Below are 22,962 nucleotides of genomic sequence, written 5' to 3'. Positions count from 1 at the left end.
AGCGCATTCATTGAGGGCCTTTCTATTTTGCATATAGTGAACTGGGCAACAATTCCGTCTTGCCTGTAGCACAATAAGGGCTCTTTTATTCTAGAAGTGTTAAATCCGGGCTAACCCATCTCGTATCCGTGCCTCGAGGCTGAGAAGGCGCACTCGTTCCCGACCCGGCAGCCGCGTTAGACTGGAAGCTGCTCTCCCGGGCGGTTCGATTCCCAGCGCATCCCGGGAACGTGTGTAATCGGCCTCTCGGCTCTCGAGGCTGCGGGCGGCCGGGTTCCCTCCGCCTCCATCCTCCCTGTCGTCCTCGCCCCCTCCCCCTCTCCCCGGAACCCGCGCTCCGCGTCGGGCTCCTGGGCTTCCTCCCCCCCCTCCTTTTCCCGAGCAATGCCGCTCCCGGAGGGCGGGGCATGCTGTTATCCAGGTTGCGGGGCGGGCGGGCGGGCGGCAGGCGGCGGCCCGGGCCTCGGGATGGCGTAGCCGCGGCCCGGCGTCGGCAGCGCGGGCCCGAGCCGGGTATACAGCTCGCTGGGCCGGCTGGCGCGGCCCGGCGCTCGGCATAGAGGCCGCCGGGTGCAGGCGGCCGGGCGGCGCCGAGCGGACCAGGCTAGTTCCGGGGCCCGCGGCCCCCCCCTCCGCCTCCCCGCCCCCCTGTGTTGTCGCCTCTCCCTCTCGCTGCTTCACTTCACGGGGCGAACATGGCGCACAGCTGTCGGTGGCGCTTCCCCGCCCGACCCGGGACCACCGGGGGCGGCGGCGGCGGGGGGCGCCGGGGCCTAGGGGGCGCCCCGCGGCAACGCGTCCCGGCCCTGCTGCTTCCCCCCGGGCCCCCGGTCGGCGGCAGCGGCCCCGGGGCGCCCCCCTCCCCCCCGGCTGTGGCGGCCGCGGCGGCGGCGGCGGCGGCGGCGGGAAGCAGCGGGGCCGGGGTTCCAGGGGGAGCGGCCGCCGCCTCAGCAGCCTCCTCGTCGTCCGCCTCGTCTTCGTCTTCGTCATCGTCCTCAGCCTCCTCTGGGCCGGCCCTGCTCCGGGTGGGCCCGGGCTTCGACGCGGCGCTGCAGGTCTCGGCCGCCATCGGCACCAACCTGCGCCGGTTCCGGGCCGTGTTTGGGGAGAGCGGCGGGGGAGGCGGCAGCGGAGAGGTAAGGGGGCGAGGAACCCCCAGGTCCGGGGTCTCGACCCTCTGTGGAACCCCTCCCCTCCCCCATCCGGGATTGTGGAGCATCCCAATGCGGGGACCATCCCGGGGTCCCTAACCCAGGGCAGATGGCCCTCCCATTCCAGGACCCCCATGCGGGGGTGCAGACCCCCCAGCCGCCCCCACCCGGGGATCGGACCCATCTGGCCGAGGTTTGCCCCCCACCCTCCTTCCCTTGACCCTTCCCCAAATCCCTTGGCACAGACCCCTCGCCCGGGTTTCCCATCCCGGGACTGAACCCCTCCTCCCTTTCACAGATTACCTCATCCGAGCAAGATTCCTCCCTCCCTCCCTCCTAGAGACTTGATCCCGCCACATCCCCGCCTCCCTCTCTGGGCAGATGTTTTACTCCTGGGGCAGTTTTCCTCTTGGGTATCTCTCTGGTGATGGCCTCATCCAGAGCCACGTTCTTCTCCCACCCTTAGGGGCCAGTGTCGCTTCCAGCACCTTGCTTCCGAAAACCTGATGAACCCTCGCCCCATCCCCGGGCCAGGTCCCTTCACTACCAGCCACTCCCCCTTCTTTCACCTCCACCCGCAACCCCTACCCTAGCAGAAAGATCCTCCCTCATCCCGCCCTACCTCACAAGGAAAAATCTACTTTCCTCTCCACCTTGCCTCCCTTAACCTCCTTTCCCTCTGAAGATAACGGTGATCTCCTCCTACAGCAGTCTGTTTCCCCCATCTTACAGAGCTGCAGTTTCTAGCCTATTGGTAGCGGGGGATTACTCTACCTTCACTCCACCCTTTCCCTCCCTTAGAATGAAGGATTAGTGGCATCTTTGAGGGGAATATAGACCACTGTCCCCTAAGCTCAGAGAAGAGCAGCTTTCCACCATTCCCCCTGGAGAGAAGGCAGGCTTTCCCTCCAGCTCTGGGGAAGGGGGCCCCCGTGAGGGGAGGTGTTTATGGGGGGACTTGGGCAGCATCCTCCCAGGGGAAGCAGCTGCTCTCCTACCCCACCCACTGCGCCTGAGAGCACGCAGTCTCCAACCCGGGCTCCCTCCCGCCCTTCTTTTCTCCGTCATTTCATTATTGATCCACCTTTTCCTCGGCCAATCCTGGGGCTTGGAAGAGGTGAGGGAAGCAGGGTTGGGGTGAGGAGAGTAGATAAGGGACAGGTTTACTTTAGTGTGGTGGTGGTGGTGGTGGTGGTGGTTGCTTTTAGTTGGGAGAAAGAGGAGGGTTATGAAGCAAAGTTATTCCTTAGAAGGAGGAGTTAGGGTTATCTATCTCTCTGTTTCTTTTAAGGGGGACCCAAGGTGGATGAAGGGTTGCGAGCTTTGCTCCTTCCCCATTAGTACTGGGGCAAGAATGGGGATGCTTTGATAGGCATTATTCAGCCCCCTTCAGCCAAAAGGAAAGTTGCCCTGGGAAGGGAAGTTGAGTTCAGGTTCAGCCAGTGGCGTTGCGCATTTGTTTTCCATTGGATGCCGAAGGGGAGTTTGAACTGTAGGGGAAGGGGGAGAATGGGACGGGGGATGCTAGGAGGAGGAAGAGCAGCTGCTAGGGGCCGAAGCGAAGGGGGGTAGGGGGTTTGCTGCTCTGGAGTGCTCTTGATTGAAACAGAAAGGGAAAGATAACAACCAGCCGTTTCCTGCGTGCTCTGCCGTTGGTGCACACAAAATATCCTGGGCAAACCCCTCGTCCCCTATTGTGCCCCGCACCCCTTTAGATCTACGGAAAGATCCTGGGAAGAAGGGGAGGGAGGAGATCCCAGGGACCCCAGCCCCCTCCTTTCAAGGAGCTTGCATTTTTTAGTTGTTAGTCTTCCTGCCTCCTTTTTAAAATCGTTTCTAAGGCAGCCTGATCAGGAGACTGACAACAACCCGCCTTCTGACAGAGCAAGGAGGACATGATGGGGGCGTGTTCCTTGCTGTGTAGCTAGCTGCAGCGTCCCTTTTCCCTGCCTCTCTCTGCTCTCTCTCCACCTCCTTTTCCCAGCCTTCAGAAGGCAGCTGCAGTCAGCAGGGTTGTTTGAGACTATTTATTGGTTGCTGTAGATTATTATTTTTTTTTGAAAGGCCAATTCTGTATTTTTTAAGCTAACAACACAGATCCCATGTAGTTGGAGAACCAAAGGCCTCATACATGACAAAAAGACTGAACCGTTCAGGTTACTTGCATGGAGTTGGTGCTTAAATGTGAGTTGATTTTGCTTTTTTAAAAGATACAGCAGCAAAAAAAAAAAAATAGACTTACTGACATTTCATTTACCTGCTTATTTTCAGAATTGAGACTTGCCTGGTTATATGCAGAATTTCAGCCCTATGTATATTTGAGTATAATAAGAAAGTCTCTATTAGGAAAAGTGAGTCTGTTCTAAGGGGGCCCTGAGAAGCATTTTCTTCTTGTTTAGCATGCTTATGTATTTTATATTGAAGGATCAAGTGTTCACATTCCAAATATTGTTATCACATATTCAAAAGCGAAGTTTTATGCTGACAGCTTCCAATCATATCTTTTCAAGAGACTGGTTAGAAAGAGAGCCACCTGGATTCAGGGACCTAATGTCTGGGCACCAGAATGTTTTATCTGTTGGTCTTTGACAAATCACCTTTAAAGTTTTAATCAGGTGCTAACATTTTCCTATCCACTGGCATTATTTTGCTGAGTAGTAGTATGTAGTGTAAAGTCGGTCAAGGAATTGCAGTTATTTCACACAAGAGCATATTAATACGTTTTTTTCTTTAAAACTTTTGCCTGAACAGTGGTTGCTACTTCATTATGAGAACAGTGATTGCCTCCTTACATTAAACTTCAGCATTTTTTCTGCATTAGGCTTGAATGAGCTGTTGTTCCATTGGCAAGCCTTTTATGTGGTAGTTTGAGGCAATCTAGTGTGGGTTAATGGTATGCGTTCATTAGTGCTAAACCATAGTGATTTATCCTTTGACCTGGTAGTTTTGAGTGTAGAAACCAAGCATTTTGTTACAGAGTCTTATAAATCAATGAAAAAGTTCCAAAAAAGGAGGTTTAGGGTCCCTTGGGCTGACATAGAATTCTAAAGATTGTTTTTCAGAATGTGTTCACAGATCTGTATCAACTCTTGTCTGGATTTGTGAAGAAGTGGTTTGCGATCCAAAATGATTCTAGCTTCTTTAAAATTCTGGTTTGCTTTAGGTGAATAATGCCTATAATTTCTCCATAATAAAACGTAAGTTAATACTTATTGAACTACTAAGTTAAGGTAATTGAAAGGTGACAGAACTTCTAGATGAGTTTAAACTCCTTTAACCTTAGAAGACTTGTCCTCCACTGCCACAGCTTCCCAAGTTCCCCCGGGTTGAATCTCTCTGAGTCATAAGTATATGTAAGGAAGGGTTCTTCCTGACCAAATTCTGTCAGAATGGGATTATTTTTAAAAATGTATAGGTGTCACTGGTCTCCTGTTGGGGCTTTCTGTGTCAGTTAGGAAGCAGAATTAAAGTTTTACTTGATTGAGTGCTGTAAGAAGTCACAGAGGTCTGCTCTTTTGCCTTCCCTCTACCCTGTGTAGCGTCAGTGTCCCATTTTTCTGAGGATTGTCTCAGGTGGTGTTTATACTACTCTAGTTTGCCATCTAAATAAGCATAGTACAGCATCCTCTCTGTTGACTAGAATTTGGGCCGTTTTAATATGAACCCCAGAAATGGTCAAATCATCAGCAAGTAGTCTTTGTTTATTAATTAGCATAATCCGGTTACCTTTCCTACCGCCTTACAGAATGTTAAAAGTGAAATTTCCAGCCTGATCATAACCTGGCAGACTTTGATTAGATATAAATTGGAAACTGAATTACAACATTGGCATGTATTTTTATTGGAAATGGCAGTTTAGTTCAGGTGGGCTAAGTGGGCTTTGGGTTGGGCTTAGAAAAGATGATGGTCCTGGAGTGGGAGAGTGGGATTTTATTTATTTATTTTTTTGGATGTTTGTTGGGCACATGTACCAAGAGTGGGAGTTGCTCCTCCATCGCCTTTGTAGCTACTCCTGAGCTGGGCAGGAGGAAAGTGAAGCAGAGAACACAAGTGGAAGAGAAGGAGCCCCTCCGAGTGGAAGTCAATGGACACGGGCTCTCCTTGTACTCGCCTCTCTCACTGACTAGTTTGGACAATTCACTTTTAACCTGAAATTTCTGATCTGTAAAATGAAAAGGTTGGGCTAAATGTCAGCTCAGGAATCTTCTCTGCTCCAGTATTCTGATTTCTTTCGATTATATTAGCTATTTGCTCAGGTCAGAACTTATTATTCTGAGTTTATTTAAAGAGTCAGAGTCAGTGAGCTTTAAAATATCAGATGTGCATTTGTCCACTTAACTGCCATTATTATTAGGAAGAGAAATTGGAACTTGATGGGTAAGTTTTCATTGTATGGACAAAATGTGAGGACTCAACTGTATGGAAAAAGTTCTTTGCTGAAGTTGACCAATTTCATTTATAAGAAAAATGAAGATAAAATTTTAGTTATAACGCATTACCTGGTGTGTAGAGGCCCTCTTATTTGGCTAAATTTGTTTTCATGCTTTCAGTGTTGTAGATTCCTGACTGTCCAAAAGGAAAGTTATTTTCAGTCTAGGTAGAATATTCCTTTAGATGTGTGAGCTTTTAGATGAGAAGAAAACCCCAGTATGCTAATGTATTTATAAATCCAAAGTGATAGTGTCTACCTTGCAAGGAGTAATTGTTAATATGCTCTGAAATGTACTTTGGTTTTTACTGAGCATGACAAATGCCATCTTTAGAACTTTTCTTCATCTTACTGAAAACCGTATCACTGGCCCCCATCTTCACCTTCCATTTAATTATCTTAAGGCACATGCTATTGTAGGAAATCATCGTTCACAAAATAGTGATTGATGTTCTGATTGGAAGTTGAGAAGAGAAAATACTCCCATCTTGACTCAGGTCCCATCGCTACTCACCTGGGGGCTGTCCCTCCACAGAGCAGCTGTGCAGACTCATTACCCATTGCCTTCCTTGCCCTGTGGCTAGAGGGGGTGGCGACACTGCTTTGCTTGCTCTGAGGCATAACAGACTGCACTGCCTCTCTGCTCTGGAGACTCACTGTTTTAATTGTAGGCCTCCTAATTAAGATCTCTTTGTGCCTGCCCACATTCCTCTAGTGTTGGCACAGAACTTCAGCTTCCTCCTAGTACTTAACTGAAGGCCTTCAGTCAGGCCTTTTGTGAATATCTTGTCTCTTTCCATTCTTCCTCTGCCAAGGTGGAGAGCCCAGCGGAATAGACCTTTGAGAAAGCAGGGAGCTTTGTGACTGTCACTGCTTTGGGAGGAGTTTACTCTAGAATTGCTGGGATGGGACCTTCTTTTGTTTGCGTATGTTATTTTCAGGAAGTAAGAAAGGTTAAATTACTAATGAGTCTGATATGAGGTATCTACATTTTCATCAGATTCTTAACCCTGTAGGTACTAGTAGGAAAGGAGAAGCCAAAGAGCTTACTGTTAAGGAGTATTTGTTTGAGTCTTATCTAAATGGGTTTAAAGCTTAGTAAATAAAACCTTATGGAGTCAGTCACAGACTTGTGACCTTTGTGGTTGGGAAGACAATGAATTAAGTGAAATTATTGATTGTTCCTAAGTTGTATCAGATTTTAAAACGTGGACTGTGAAAGTTAACTTTGAGATTTGAATTAACTGTTTTGATTAGAAAAGACTTCAGGAGGGTCTACAGATTACTGAGTTAATTAAGAAAAGTCTTGTAGCCTGCATTAGTTCTTGATAAGTTCAAGAATTGGCTAGGCTTCTAGAGTAGTTTTGGAATAAGAGACAATAATTTTTCTGGAAAATGTAGTTTCACTCTAGTTTCCGTTATGTTAGTACTTGAAATACAGCATATCTTTTAATGGATCTGTATGTGGCATGCTGGAGGAAATGCAGTCTTTATTAAGGAAAAGGAATCTTAAATCCTTCACCTGGACCCAGATGGTTTCATTGATCACATCAATATGAGACAGACAAAGGGCTACTTTTTTTGTTGCTGTTGTTACTGTCATTTCATTGGTTGTGAAGAAGACCTGAAAGAAGGAAGTACAGGACCTTTATGGCACGCATGAAATAAAGCTGGAGCCTGCGCTCTTGTACCTGAGTGGGTGGTTTTATGGCCTAATTCTCTAATTGCTGGCATTTATGACAGTGGATGCAACTGGCCCTGTGGCTGAGGTGGATTATGCTGGGAATAGGGAGAGAAAAGGGGTCCTTTTGTTAGCCTTTTCATTTTCCCCCTCAATAAGTTCTCTGAGAAAGCCCCGAGGAAATACAGAGACACTTGGGCTTGAGGGAATGACATCCCATAAAATGGTTCTTTATGTTTTTAAAAAGGATGAGCTGCTTTTCTTGACGTATCCAAAGAAATCCATACCACCACTGTTAAATATTTCAAGGAGCTTTGTACCTTGTCAGGTTACACACCAAGGGAAGCCAACCAGGAGGCTGCAGCCACTGCCAGGCATTTGCTTTTAAAGACTAAGACATTTGAAAGAAGAATTTTGTTGTGTGATTTGTAGTGGTTTTGGATGATACACACCCCCTTGTATGATTAGTATAAAACTTCTCAGAGGCCGAACTTGGTTTAACTTTTTAGATGTTGAATATACTATTCTGATGAGTTTTAGTTTTAAAGAAACAGTTCGAGATATAAATGTAAGAGTTAGCTGACAGTTTTCTGTGCTGTGTATGAAAATTCCCCTTTCTTTGAAATGAGTAGTTGTTTTTCTATTTGACAAATAGACTGAAGGGATTTCCCCAGCTATTTTACCTTTAATCATCACTGCAGCAATGCCTTGTGCGACACCAGTGGTAGGATCTGTTCCACTGGCATTTATTTCTGGATTTGGAGTCTCTCTCATATAGTTTTATCTATTTTCTTGCACCTCTGTTTTTGTGTTTGGTTAGAATGTTTGGGTGTAGATGTGATGTCTTTCAGCAGTATGAGCTATGAACCTTTCTAACATTGAAACTGCTGTAGAGAGATCTAACCCTCACTATCCATGCTTTGCTGAAGCATCGTTGTTTCATTCTCATTTTACAGCATCAAAGTAATTGTGGCTTTCTGTCTTGAATTAGGAGAGTAATACAGCTTGTGAGGGGCATTTTGAGAGAATTTTTTTCTTTAAACTCTCCTTTGTATTATCTCAGCTCTGAAAACTGAGGAGAAGTTAATCACAAATACCTATAATAAATATCTACACCTAGGAACAAATATTTACACATGCTTCTATTCAACTTCTGTCCATCCATGAGTATTGACTGATTTTTAAATCAACCACAAACATACAACATTGTCCCTAGATTATTGCCTTTAATTATAAGAAGTAAAGCGTGTGGATAACATCTCTTTAAGCTTAGTTAATGAGGAAATCCTTTTGTAATCTCTCCAGCAAGGATTTTTTATTTGTGCATATATAAATACCTTTACAAAGGAAGGGCAGAATCTCATTATCTAATCTGTAATAGTGTGAGATAGTATGGCACAGTAATTAAGAGCTATTAAGACCACTCTGGCTCTGGATTTAGACTGCCTGGGTTCAAATCTTGGGTTCTAATAATGGCTCTACGATTTATTAACTGATTGACCTTGGAAAACTTTCTTAACCTCTCCGTGCATGAGTTTCTTCATTTGTAAATTATCAGTAATTGTGCTTCATAAGATTATGTGAGGCTTAATTGAAATTATGCATGCAAAGTACTTAGCACTTTGCCTGGTACATAAGAACCCCTAATTATTGTTAGGACTCAGATTTAAAGGACAGGAGTGCTTCATCTTTTCTTTTCCACCAAGATTACTGGTTTCTGTTACTTTGAGGTATACATATATATGTGTACATTTATATATACCTATTTGAGTGCTTATAATCTTGACTTTAGAATGTTTTTGATTTTGGTCTGGATGGTTAATTTCATCAGTAACCTAGATGGGACCAAACTGCAGCCAGCCACACATCTTGGTAACAGTGTATACCATTGATGTCCAGCTAGAATATAATTAGAGATAAGGCAAAAAGGGGCGGAAAAAGAACAAGACAGTAAATAGACAGGTAGGTAACCAAGGAATACAGTGCTTCCATGAATTGCATAATTATCAGGCCAGCTATTCTGGGGTTGCTACTCTTGGTCTCTGTAACTAGTGTTCCTTATCTTTTTGAGTATGAGTAGTTGGTGCTCTCTTGAAACAGCTCTGAGACTCTTCAGGGTTCTTGGCCCCCAAGTTCTGGTCCATTAGTCTATACTTGGTAACTATTTGACATTTGTTCTCAAGTTTCAGCTTGGGGAGAGTTAGCCTTGATCTACAGAGATCAATGTACTAACAAATGATTACAGAAGAAATGCTAAACTGTAGGTTGGAACTTAGCTTGAGAAATCAAAATAACAAGTAGAATAGTCAAAAACAAATTAAAAGTTTAAGAATAACTAGTATGCCTGAAGAGTTCTGTTTTATCTCATTAAAAAGAAAAGATTTACTGAAATGCCTGGTAACACCATCTGTTATAGATGAAGAAACTGAGGTACAGGCGAGTTAGCTTTCCTTAAGTTGTATGGCTTGTAAGTGGCAGAGCTGGAATTCAAATCCAGACCTATAACTGCTTGAAGGCTCATTCATGCTCTTTGCACTGTGCCACCTTCAGTCCCTTTCTCTTCTCACCCCAACCAGTCAGTTTCTGAGGCTTGTCCATGATGGCGTTGGAGTGCTTCTTTAATCTGTCCTTGCTTTTCTGTTTTTACCATCCTACTTTAAATTTCCATTACCTTTGCATGAATTGTAATTATAATCTCCTAACTGGTCTCCCTGCCTTTCTTTTCACTGTATACAGGGTTGCCAATGGTTTTCTTAAATACAGATCTGATTCTGTCACTTTATTCCTAAAACCCTTTGACTTCTCACTGAATATGAAATAAGACTTAAAATTCTCAGCCCTTGATAATCTGGCTGGCCTACATTTCTACATTTTCAACATTATCTCCTGAACACACATTTTTCACTTAATGTGCTTCAACCACATTGGACTACCAGCCTATTAGAGGTTCTCCACAGTCTGTGTGTACCAGCCTTTATACCTTAGCTAATGCCTCTCCTTTGCCTTAAAGTCTTTCCCATCTTGGCCTACCTCTGGCTTATTCACCATTCATGGCTGTTCAGATCCCTAGGTTCCAGCTCTTCATGAAACTTTTTAAGATACCACTACTAGTTGAAATTCAGCTTCTCCTTTCCTGTTTTCTTATTGAACTTTATACCTACCGTTAAAGAATTTGCTCCAGGATACTCTGTGTTATAAATACTTTTGATCGTGTCTGTCTTTCCCCCATTAGCTTATGATTTCCCTAAGACATAAACTATTTCTGAGTCATTATTTATGTTTTATATTGTTTACAACGGTGACTTTTCATATAGAAAGAAGGTGATCAGTGAATGTTTGTTGAATGGAAAGTTTGGTTTATGCACAGCTTTTAGGAATACTTTGCAAGGGCATAGCATATAAGCTATTACGTGGTTCAAGACTATTAGCAGGATAATTACGAGTCATTTTTAAGTGTGGCAGAGGACAGTCTTAAGAGCCATCAAAGGACATTTTTGTAAAAGTACTGATTGGGGCTTTACAAGTGCTGTTGAGGAATGCTGATGGGATGGCACCATCTCTTATATAGATAATGCTGGCGCTGATCACCCCCTTACTTGAGTGTTGTTTCCATTTCTAGGTTCCTCAACTTAAAAGGGATGAGGAGACCTTGGAGACGGTTCTGAGGAGACTCAAAAGATGATTATATGATTGGAAGTCAGTCCTATGAGGAAAGGTTGGGAGATGGAAGGTTAAGAGGCAACTTAATAACTCTGTAAAAAACATAAATGGATCCTTTATTAGGCATGGTGACCAGCTGTTTTCCAGCTTCATTGATGCTAGAAGAAGAGAAAAATAGGTTTAAATTGAAGCAAAGGGTCGTTGTGTAAAGAACTTGTTGCTAATGATGGTTGTCATTATGGTGATGGTGCAAAGGTTACCAAAATAATTTTATGATCTTCTCTGGAGGTGAATTTTATAGTACATTCCTGCCTATATATGTGTAAAATGACCTCTCAAGCTACCTTCTCATTCTTTGAATCAGTAAGTATTTTTATTCAGATCCTAGGAAGCATGAATCATGTCATACACTTTTTAATATTACCCAAGGGGCCCTAGGGTCTCATTGACTCCCTAAGAAGTATTTGATCTGAATTATCAATTTATAGCAATAATTAACTTTCAGTAGTAAGCTCCAGAGAAATGTATTTATGAAATGATTTTATAGTGGTTTTATAGGAGAATAAAAACTTAGTAATTGGAGCTAAGAGAGAAATCTTAAACATTAAGAGAAACCAGGGGAAATGATAGGTGTGGTCCCAATATAGGAAACAAGTAAATATATCTAGTTTTTATGTCCATTTCAGTTGTAGTTTAAAGAGGTGTACTTCAGAACATCCCTAGTCAAGGCTGTCATGGCTTGTGGATGCATTATAGCAAGTGCTCTGTAAATCCTTTCCAATCTGGTAAGAGTTGGCTTCATGTGAGTGAGGATTACAAAGGCCTCTGACCCTTGGCTTTTGAGGCTGTGAGGAGGGCTTGCATCACTCAGAATGAAACCTTTTTAGATATGTTGAGTTGCAAAAAGCATTTCCGGTACAGTCAGAATGAAAACTGTGAATTGGGATTATTCATATAGATCACCAAAAGTCTGGGCAGAGCTAATACTAATACCAGCTCATTTTCCTACTAGTTCTTACTTCCAAAACCTTGAGTGGGTTATTGAAGCTTTAGGACTTTGAAATTAAGTACTGGAATTGTATGTAAACTCCTTCTTGTAGATAAATTGATACTAGATTTATTTAAGATTATTTACATATAATGAATATTTTCTAAGGTTCATATAGTAAATGCTATCCACCTTTAACCAGATCATCTCATAAAGTGACTGGCATTCAAAGGTGAAGCTGGATCATTTCAGGAATTCTGCAAGTGGTGGCAAGGTGACGGGTAGCTTGCTTCCCTGATTGTAAAATTGATGTCATTTGAGAAACTGGGAATTGGAAATATAAGAGTCATATTTTTCCCATAATTTTTAATTGCTGGTCATACAGGCATAAATTCAGAAAGCAAGAGATTATAAAAGCAAAGAATAATTCTCATGATTCTTTTTTCTACTTGAGAGACTCTAGTGTTAGAGTAATAATAAAAAAAAAGGGGACTTTTTTTTAGTGTGTTAATGCCACATAATGTGAGCTTCTCAGAATGTGATGACAGACTTCCAAATGTGATGAGTAGTCAGAAGAGAATCAGTTGATTTTTCAAGAAAGTAAGAATATAAAACTTCCCAACTCATAATATTGAACATTGACTCCTCAAAAATATTAGGTCAAAATTTTGGTGGCTGACTTGGTAGCTTTGTTGTTTTGCTGAAAGGAGTGTTCACTTGTGTCATCTAACTTCACATTGTTCCTTCAGAAAACTGGCTTTTTAGAGAGATAACACTATTTACCTTTAAAGGAAAGGAAGTTGTGAATTCCTCAGTGTTACTTTAGTTGCTGTTGGTTATTTCACAGCCCAGAAGGAAAGATGGAACCTGACTTTTGCACCAAGATCAGAACAACAAGCTGGAAGAAAAAAATTGAAATTTTATAGTAGACACTTGTAGTTGAATGAGCATATAGCTCAATGTGACTTAACACTACCTAAAGTTGGCATGTGGAGGACCAAAACCTCTTAAAATAAAAAGAACTGTCTCTGAAAACAATGTTGGTGTTTGTTTGTTTAATTGTTCCAGGTTGTTCAAATGTATCTGGTCATCCTGTGGTACCTTCCTGTTAGAGAAGAATAAACCCTGTGGTTGTGATGATTAACTTAATTTCTACAGTATATCGGTTAAGTGGGCTTATTTCTTCTGCTTCAGCAAGGAGATCCTTCAATTCAGACTTGGAACCTAGGAGTCTAGAAATGTACCTTTCTTAATTTTTGTTTGTTTTGTTTTTGTTTTTTAAAATCCTGCAAAGTAATTTGGGGCATTGCCAAGAATCTATATAGCTTACTATCTGATGTAGTGTGTTCATTTTGTGGTATGTTTTTTTTTTTTTAAAGACAATGAGCTGCTTTATGACTACCTCTTTTTCCAAAGCAGGATGGGTGGAGTTCACCTGTCTCATTTGCTTAGCTCTTTTGAGCATCTTTGCTTCTTGCTCTTGTTGACATGAAGTAAGGATGAAAAGGTACTATTTCTTTTTCTAATTACGAAGTGGGTAGCATTTGTGTTTCATATGTAACAGTTGCTAGGTAGAATTGAATTAAATATTTGAAAACGATTTCATTCTTATGTGGATAAAAATTTTACCAACTACTGTTACTGAAGAACAGAGTATTACTATCTTCGTACTCTTTAATCCTAGGTGACTTTTCAGATTAACATTTCTCAATATCAGGCAGAGATCATATTTAAAACAGTTTAAATCTCTTCCTATCTATTATGCATTCAAACAGCCACAGTTTTCTTTGATGCACCAATAGCCAGAGAGACTCTGGCCTTGGCCCTGCCTCTGCCAATTTGTTGACAAGAGACTATCATATAACTGCATACATTTTCGACTAGTTGGATTTCAGAAGCCATCTTGGCTTAAGAAAGTTTGTCTCCTGATGTCTCTATATTGACTATGCTTGAGTATATTAAACTTTCCCCTTCTTAGAAAGTCAAGAATATTATTGTTAAATTCACTTTTTGGAAATGATTTACAGGTTTCACTGTATTTTTTTCTACTACAGATGATGAAAAAGTGCTTGCAAAGAGGCTCTTCTTCCCCCTATATGGCATTCATAAACAAAGCACTCTACAGAGTAAGAAAGGGAGACTGGAACTCTAATCTATTTTCAGAAAACTTCTGTTACGTACCAGGCAGATGACCAAGTGCTGGGGCATTAACATTGAACAAGTCCCTTCCCTCATAGAAATTACTGTCTAATTTTTTTTTTTACTGTGCTCAGCTTAAAATACAGCATGAATCTAAGTACTAAAATTACAGTACTTTGCAAGGTAACTTCGGAAATTGGTAATTCGAAGATCAAAGCTCTCAAAACTAGTATTAACAGAATTGTTAAGCAATTCAAGTGGTGTTCTTTATTTACTGATCTACTGATTCTTGAGAGTCAGTTATACCAAGCGTAATATATGAATCAGGATCTCTGAAATATACCCGGGATATTTAGTAGCCTTTCCCTTTTGTTAAAAGGAAACTTACGCATTAGCACATCCTTTGCTGCCTTCTACAACTGAAGGAGTGTCACTCTCCACTTGTACCCCGGGTTCCATCCCCTCTCGCCTGCTCAGGTTTGTTCTGCAGTTATCCCCTCCCCTGCACTGGCAGTTTCTCTCTCATCAATGTATAAAACTCTGTCTTAGATAATCCTACTTTTAAAAAACCCTTGACCCCACATCCTTTTCCAGCCACTACCCACTTTTCTGTTCCCTTTCACAACAAAACTTGGAAGTGCCCTGTGTAATTACAGGGGCCACTTTGTCACCTCTCTTCCCCTCCTCAGCCATTGCAAGTGGGCTTTTAGCCCCATGACTCTACTGAAATTGCTCTTATCAAAATACTCAAGGACCTCTCTCTTGCCACACTGAATAGATAATTCTCAGTCCTCATCCTGTTCAACCTTTGGGCAGCATTTGAACCAGCTGACCACTCCCTTCTTGAAACACTCTTTGCTTGGATTTTGTAACACCACACTCACCTGCTTTTTCCTTAACTCATTGGTTATTAGTTTTCAGTATTCTGTATGGCTCTTCTCCTCTTAACTCCCCTGAATGTTGCAGTAACCCGGGAGTGTACCTCTGGCTACCTCCTGCACACTCTCCCAAGATGATCTCATCCAGGCCTCATTTGCATGCTGAGGACTTCTAAATCTTTCTCTAACCCTTGACTACTTTTTGGATTCCCAGACTTGTATAACCAGTTGCCTATTTGACATTTCCATTTGTATAATCACAATAAGCATGATTTTAGCGTTTACTGAGTGTTCACTGTGGGCCAGGCAGTATTCTGAGTACTTCACCTGTATTATTTCTCCTAATGTTGCCCACCCAGTGAGGTAGCACTACTATTCCCAGGTGAGGAAACAGGTATGCATTGAAGCACTTGAGTATCTAGTAGGTATCTTATATTCCCATGTCCAGAAGGTCTTGATTTTTCCCTTTCTTCTTGTTTCAGAATGACTGCCATTTACCCAATTGCTCAGGCCTAAAATTGAAGAGTTATTTTTGATTCCTCTCTTTATTCATATCCCGGATAACCCATCAGCAAATTCTATCCATACTACCTTCAGAATACCTTAAATCCAACTTCCTCTCATCAATTCTACCACCAAAACCCCAGACTTACCCATTATAATATTTTGGCTGGACAATTCCCTCATCTCCTTGCTTGTGTTCTTACCTCACCAAAGTTTGTTTTTCACATAGCAACTGTGTATTCCAAGTGTAAATCAATCAAATATTATTTCCTCACTTGAAAGCTGTCAGTGTCTCTCCCCTGTCTCCCTTCCCCCAACTGCTTGAATAAATCCTTACTCTGTCTAGCAAATCCATATATGATCTGGCCTCTGGTCAGGTCTGCTTCTCCAGCCCATCTTTTCTCATCTCACTCATTCTGCTGCACAGCCACGCTGGCCTTTTGGTCTGTCACACATGCCATGCTTCTTGCTGTTTCTGGGCCTTTGCACCTACTATCAAGTTAGAGCACTGCTCCACCTAGATCTTTATATGTCTGTCTTTCTCTCATCATTTCGGTCTAAACCAGGGTTCAGCCAGTTTTTTCTGCCAAGGGCCAGATGGTCTCTGCTGCAACGACTCCACTCTGCTGTTGTGGGCCAAGAGCAGCCATAGACAATACAGAATGACAGAGTGTGGGGCCATGTGCCAATAAAACTTTATTTATGGATGGTGAAATTTGAATTTCATATAATTTTTATGTGCATGAAATATTCTTTTGATTCTTTAACCATTTAAAAATGTTAAAAACCATCCTTAGTTCGTGGACTGAACAAAACAGGTGGCAGGCCAGATTTGGCCTGTGGCCCAAAGTTTGCCAATCCTTGGTAAGCCATCACCTTAGAGAAACCTTTCCTGACTGCCCTAGTGAAAATAACCGCCGCAGCTAACCCCCATCCATCCTTAGTGTCCTGGTTTTTCTTTCTTTATTTGTTGTAGGTTTTATTTTCCATCTGTGCTAGATTGTAGCCTCATGGAGCAGGAATTTTGTCAGTTCTTCACCTCTGTATCTTTAGAGTCTAAAACAGTGCCTGGCAACTCAATAAATACTTGCTGGAGTGATTGAATGCCAATCACATTTTAATTTTGGCTGTAGACTGCTATCTGGTCTCTCTTTATTCAGTCTCTTTCCTATTCTCATTTCATATATATGTGTGTGTATATATATATATAGCCAGACTAAATAAATAACATTTATGACTTTTCTACATTTGAGAGCCAAACGTAGTTTCTCTGTTTATTGGATGTGCTTTGACCCCCTAGAATTAACAAGGTTCTGCGACTTTGTCTTTGATCTCGGCACTGCTGTGGCTATCCCTTTCCAACCAAATCAGTTTTTACCAATCTTTGTACCTGATTTCCTACTTCTCCCCAGTATTTCCCTCTCCTATTTCTTCTTTTTTTTTTCAGTTGAAGTATACTTGATTTACTGTTGTGTTAGTTTCAGGTGTACAGCAAAGTGATTCAGTTATACATACATGTGTATTCCCACACATACATACATTCTTTTTCAGAATCTTTTCCATTATAGGTTATTACAAGATAGTGAACGTAGTTCCTTGTGCTATACAGTAGGTCCCTGTTTATCTGTTTTATATGTGGTACTGTGTATATATTAATATATGTTAATCCCCCTCCCATTTATTCTTAATCAGCCATTGTCTGTGATTTATTTCCTTCAGAGCTGTGTTCCTAAAAACTCTTGTAGGTTGTAGGCCTCTTTGAGAATCTGAAGAAATCTGCTGTGTCTCACCTGGCAGATGCTCATATAAACAAAGGTTTGCCTGTAATTTCAGAGAAATTTCTAAGCTCACTCCTGCCTATAAACTTGTCTGCAACTAAATGCATGCTTAGCCCCTTTCCTGATGGGTGAGAACTCCCATTGTGCTTTGTGTTCATTCCTTTTCAGTGCTGACCCTCCTCCCCATCTCTTTTCCATTTATTACCACTTTGCTTTTGAGGGTTTGCAGTCTCTTCCTGGCTGCTGGTCTCCCCTTTGGCATGGAAACATATTCAACTCAGAAAGTAATCCTCCCGAGCAGGTCTTTCCCTACCTCATGCCCTATCTGCTTTCCCATAGAACTGAGTTTTTTCAAAAGAGTGGTCTGTACTCACTTCCATTTTTGTCATTTTGTAATCACACCTCGACCCATTGACTTTGGCTCCTCTTACCTCTAACACTGCCTTGAAATTGGGCTCGGTAAAGTCATCGGTGACTTCCCAGTTTTGCTTTTTTTTGGTTTTGTTTTTGGGGGCGGTGTTTGTTTTTAAGGCGAGTGGTAATTAGGTTTTTTTTGATGGAGGTGCTGGGGATTGAACCCAGGACCTTGTGCATGCTAAGCACATGCTATGCCACTGAGCTATACCCTTCCCCCACCCAACCTCCTAGTTCTGATATTCCCTGTACAAGCTTCAGTCCTTACCCAGCTTGACCATCCCTTGATATATATTCTTCCCTTGAGTGTTTTGTACTTGGATGCATGATCTTTCTCCTTGGCCATTCCATCTCTGTCTCCTTCCTTAGCGTCCCTTTCCCGTGTAAATTAAGTGTAGGTGTTGCTCAGGGATCTGCCATGGACCCTCCTTTTCTCAGCATTCTCTCCCAGGAGGACTGCATTTATGCATACAGTTTCAGCATGCATGTATTCATTGAATCAGATGCATTTTCTCAGATCATTGTATCTTACAACTTGGATAGACATTTCAAATTCCAATGTCTAAAGTGATTTCCCTTCCCACTCCTGGAAACTGCTCTTTCTTTATTTGCAATCTTATAAATATCACCACAGATCTGATCAGCCTAAGCCCAATACCTGCAAGTCTTTACTGATTCTTTCCATCCCCTTAACCCTTTATATTAAAACCTTGTCCTTTTTGCCTCCTCCCTGTGGAATCTGTCCTTTTCCTCAGTCCCCAGTGCTACTGCCATATTTTATAACTGTTCTTCCTGCCTCTGGTTTTGAAGGTAGTCTCTACTTCCCCACTGCTGTCCTAGAGATCTCGTGAAAATATAAATCTAATCATGCTTCTCTCCTGCCTGAAAGCATTGCTAATGAGCTGTAGCCTTCAAGATGAGGCCCACGTTTCCTTGAAGATAAACTTCAGACTCATGCAGGCATTTAAGACCATTCATGATCTGCCTCTGCCTTTCCTCCCACCCTCAATATCTTATGCCCCTTTCCCACATCAGCTAGGGCCTCAGCCACACTGAACTGTTTGTAACTTTGCTCCATGCCATGCTGTTTTGTACCTATGTGCCTTTATGTGTGTTATTATCTCTGCCTGCAGTGTCTCCCCTCAACCCCAATTTATCCTTAAAAAGTTAGAGTAAGTTTTCATCCATTCTGGAGTGGCTTTCCTGACCCTTTCTCCTTGACCAAATTAGTCAACTTTCTGCTGTGCTTCCGTATTCATTCCTCTGGCATGTATTTCTCTAGCAAAGCAGGAGACACATTGTATTCCATTAATTGAATGACCTGTTCTTGACAGACTAGCAGGTCCTTAAAGGCAGAAGCTGTCTTTTATCTCTGTATTCATCCCTTAACCCAGAAGTGGGCTCACATACATTTGAATGAGTGGTCTCCCTGTGCATTCTTAAAAGTAAAGATTGTATTGTCTGATTCTTTGGAGTCCACCAGTATTTTCTCCTACAATGCTATTACCACTTAATGTTTTTTAAACAGTGTAATGCATTTCCTTTATTTTTCTTACAAACATTTATTGAGTGCCAAATATGTGTCAGATACTAGGAATACAATAATGAATAAGTAAACTCTCCCTGTCCTCAAAGAGTGGACACTCTAGAGCAGAAGACAGACATGCAAACACATTTTTTTATCCCTTATGCTAATTCAGTGCTGGTGATTATGTATGCATGTCTTTAAAATGCAACACTAAGACCTTGGTATTTTAGAGCGTGCAGCAGCAGACACATACATAGGGAAGCATGCTGGCAGAAGCGACAGCTAACTGGAATAGATTCCCAAAGGAGAAGTGTTACTCTTCTTTAACTAGAGCTGCTGAAATGCACAATATGCCTCCTTGATGTTTCTTCATCTTCTTTGGTTGTTCTTAGTAATTTTCTTAGTCCTGTGGCCTCCTCAAGATGGAGCCATATATAATAATAACCAACAATGATTAACCTTCAAAACAAAGAATTTCGAACAATTCGAGTATCGGGTTGCTTTTGATACTGTCTATGGGTATTGGTGTTATTTTCAGTTGATTCATCGGTAAACCTTTATAGTTGAAGGAAATTGTTTTTTTTAACTTTTAAGACAAACATTTTGGAGGGCAGAAGAATGCTTAGATACCTACCACTTAATTCAGTGCTCTGAAGTTCTGCGGAGTCTTGCGAGGGAAAAAAAAAGGGTATAAGAAGTCATCCTAGGCTCTACTCATCAAAGGCCAGATGTGGTGGAGCTTGTTTAATAGAAGAGTTTTCAAAGTAGCTTTGGAACGTCCATGTTAGATTGGGAGGCGAAAAACTCCCGGTGAGTGATTTTTGCTTTGACTATTGGGAGAAATTGGGAGGAATTTAGGGAGGAGCTGAAATCTAAATCTGTGTATTTTAGTTGAGGGTAGGGAGGAAAAGGCATTGAGGTCTAGCAGTTTCAAGATCACTGGTATTACTAGGAGCTGTGTGTCTCATCTCATCACTGCAGATGATTCAGGTCTTGATTACTCAAACTCTCTGATTTCTAATGCTGGAGTGGTGCCTACTTATAATACTGGGGGATAGAGATAGTGCAATTCTTTGGGAAGAATTTTGAAATTTGTTGAATATTTCTTCACAAACCTCATACTAATATAATAGGAAGAATGAACTATCCTAAGATTTAAACAAAATTTTTATTCCAGAATATGAGTTAGATAGTATTTTATCCTTTACCAGCATTTTAGTGGATTTTGGCTTTTGGAATGAAGGCTAAAATTGTACACCTGCCTGTCTGCCTTAGATACTTCTTGGGAGCAGGATCACGTCTTACTCATCTTTCCATTAGGAATAGATAGCATATAAATGGTTTTTGAATGAATGAACAAGTAAAAGAAATACTACTTTGCTTGAAAAGTTGTCCAAATAGTACATAATTCCTCAAAGCAGAATTTTATGTATTTTTCTAAAATGACTTCATCATATTTTATATGTTAACATTATTGTCTGTAATAATTATTTTGGGTTCACTTAGGTTCTCTTGTGGAAAAAAATATTCCTATTGTTTCATCACTTACAAATAGCCACTAAAGGATGAAAAGTCTGCCATTAGAATAAAAATCCTCAAATGTTAAGATATTTTATGAGTAAAATAGAATTTGCTAGTAAAGGTATGTTTGGAAGTTCTCAAATAACTGGTTACCCTAGATTTAGGGATGGGGGTAATAAAGAAATTCTACACATTTATTATTTTAGAATTAGATTTCGCTTTGAAATTATATTAGATAGCTTCATTGCATTCCTAACCACTGGAAGCTAAATATAATTTAACAGTATTTTACAGTGCTCAACTTGGCAAGGATACTTTTCTATCTTTGGAGGTAAGAAAGGGCTAAAATCTTGGTGATCTAGTCTCCAAAGACATCATTATCCAGAAGGAATAGGTTTGGTGCCTCTTGCCTGTATTCTGTCTTGGAATGCTGTGCTCATCTGGAGAAAGCCGGTGTGAAAGGAAAAGTGTAAATGGCTGTCTGGGCCCAGTTTCCAGGAATACTTGGTCACATGCAGCGTGGTGTCTCCTGTACCCTCTCTCTTCAGGCTTGTAATGCCACAGTGCCAAACATGGGTTTAACTGCAGCTCCTTTTGTTGTTTTTTGTAGACATTTTGCCTTAGTCTTGATTTCTAGGCAAGTCTAAATCCTTGGGAAGGCAGCACTGTTACCTTGTTTCCTTCTAGGAACATCTTCCGTGAACCCCACGTGTTTAAAGGAGGTAATGGGAGTGAGATGAGAGGCAAGGAAGGACTTCATTTGTAGCACCTCTTGCAGCAATTTTTTTTCCAGTCCTTTCTCAACTTGGCTTTCCTGAGATTTTTTTGAGAGGTGGGGCTCTTACACGGAATTGGAGGTTCAGAGTTAGCTGACTAGAGCTCCTTAGCATAACAGTGGTGGCTTTTGCTTTTGGCTAAACTGTCTGGGTTATTTAAACAATGGGTGCTTATTTTTTTTAAGCATGCTTCAAGAAGTCAATCTATATTTCAAGTGAAGAGAAAGTTCTTGGGTGGAAGTAAAGTCATTCTTTTCTTATTCCAACTACAAGGCCACAAGAAAAGAAAGTTAATGCTTTCTGTCATTTTGGAAAATACTTGGAAACTTCAAACATTGGCAGAGTTAGTTAAACTATTGCTTGACAGCTCAGTAGTACTGTTTTGGAGCACACTGAATTTGGGTTGTATAGTTACATATTGTGAAAATTTCAAATATAGAAAAGTGACTCACTAAGGTTACTGATAATGAACATAGCAATGTGGATCTCTTAGTTTCTTTTAAAGATTAATCATCTTGCATTGCTTCTGCTGTTAGTTACTTTACCTGTTGGTTATAGTATGTATCGTTGCTAGAACTCTCTCTCACTGCAGCACTTGGAGCATAAAATTCATACATTTAGCAATGCAGTTCCCTGGTAAGTGTTAGGAAATCCCCAGGTGTCTGTGAAATGCCAAGAGTAGCTGGTTGTTCCATGAGAATAATGTAGGAAAAGAAAAATTAAATCAGAAAGTTAAAGGATTTGAAGATGGGTATCATGTTACTTTAGTAGTAGCCAAAAGAAGAGCATGTTTTGTACTGTAGATGATTTATTTGATTCCTTTAAATACTTATTTATAGTTTTGTATTGTAACTATCAGTGGTAGGAAGTTCTTTGTAACTGTGATCTTGGGTGAGTCATTTGGCCCTTAAGAGCTTCAGTTTCTAAAATCACATCAATAGTGAGTACTCCAGTATGGATGCTGCCTTATGGTTTCCTGAGTAATCTGTATATAAATTACATGATTTACACAAATTATTTCATTTATTCCTTACAACACTCCAGTAAATAAAGAGATTGAGATATAAAAATAGTGACCTGAATATCACACAGCCGGCAAGTGCTACAACTGAGACCTCAGTTCAGACTAGTCCTTCCCCCTCCTCAGTGGTGTCACATGCCGACAGATGCGAGGATCGACTGGCCCCCTCTAGAGTTGGGGGCCTTTAATTGGAATTTGGTTTGGGGATTATCAGTATAAATTGGAAGTGCAAGAAAATCTGTCTTTCATTTCTTATTTTGTTGTTTTATGTGGATTTTTTTTCTGGCATCTGAAACTCATCTCTCTGAAAAGAACTCTGTCTCTGAATCAGTGAACTTCTATTAATCAGGTTGTTTAAATAGACCATCTTTCTTGAGAACTTGTTCACAATTGGTTAACTCCTTGGTATTTATTTTAAAGGGCAGGTTGAAAGTTAAGAGGTAAGAAGTTTTTTGCCTTTTGCCTTTTCCAGCTATGACTGAAAATAAGATGCT

General features: G+C 41.5%; 1 protein-coding gene across 4 annotated transcripts in view; it reads left to right on the top strand.

The window, feature by feature from the left end:
- Nucleotides 1–678: 678 nt before the first annotated feature.
- KMT2A (lysine methyltransferase 2A) overlaps nt 679–22,962 on the top strand; it is a 71,757-nt gene continuing 49,473 nt past the window's right edge. For 2 of the 4 annotated variants that reach the window (XM_072954112.1, XM_072954111.1), the window contains exons 1-2: nt 681–1,136; nt 3,237–3,335. In XM_072954112.1, coding sequence (XP_072810213.1) covers nt 696–1,136; nt 3,237–3,335 — 540 coding nt within the window. In that variant the 5' untranslated portion in view covers nt 681–695. Of the gene's footprint in view, nt 1,137–3,236; nt 3,336–22,962 lie in introns of all 4 variants that reach the window. The other 2 variants (XM_072954114.1, XM_072954113.1) reach the window with 2 other exon arrangements.

The sequence above is a fragment of the Vicugna pacos genome, chromosome 33 (genome assembly GCF_048564905.1).
Source record: "Vicugna pacos chromosome 33, VicPac4, whole genome shotgun sequence".
Taxonomy (NCBI): domain Eukaryota; kingdom Metazoa; phylum Chordata; class Mammalia; order Artiodactyla; family Camelidae; genus Vicugna; species Vicugna pacos.
Note: the sequence above shows the minus strand (reverse complement) of the source record. Positions and strands in the feature narration are given on the sequence as shown.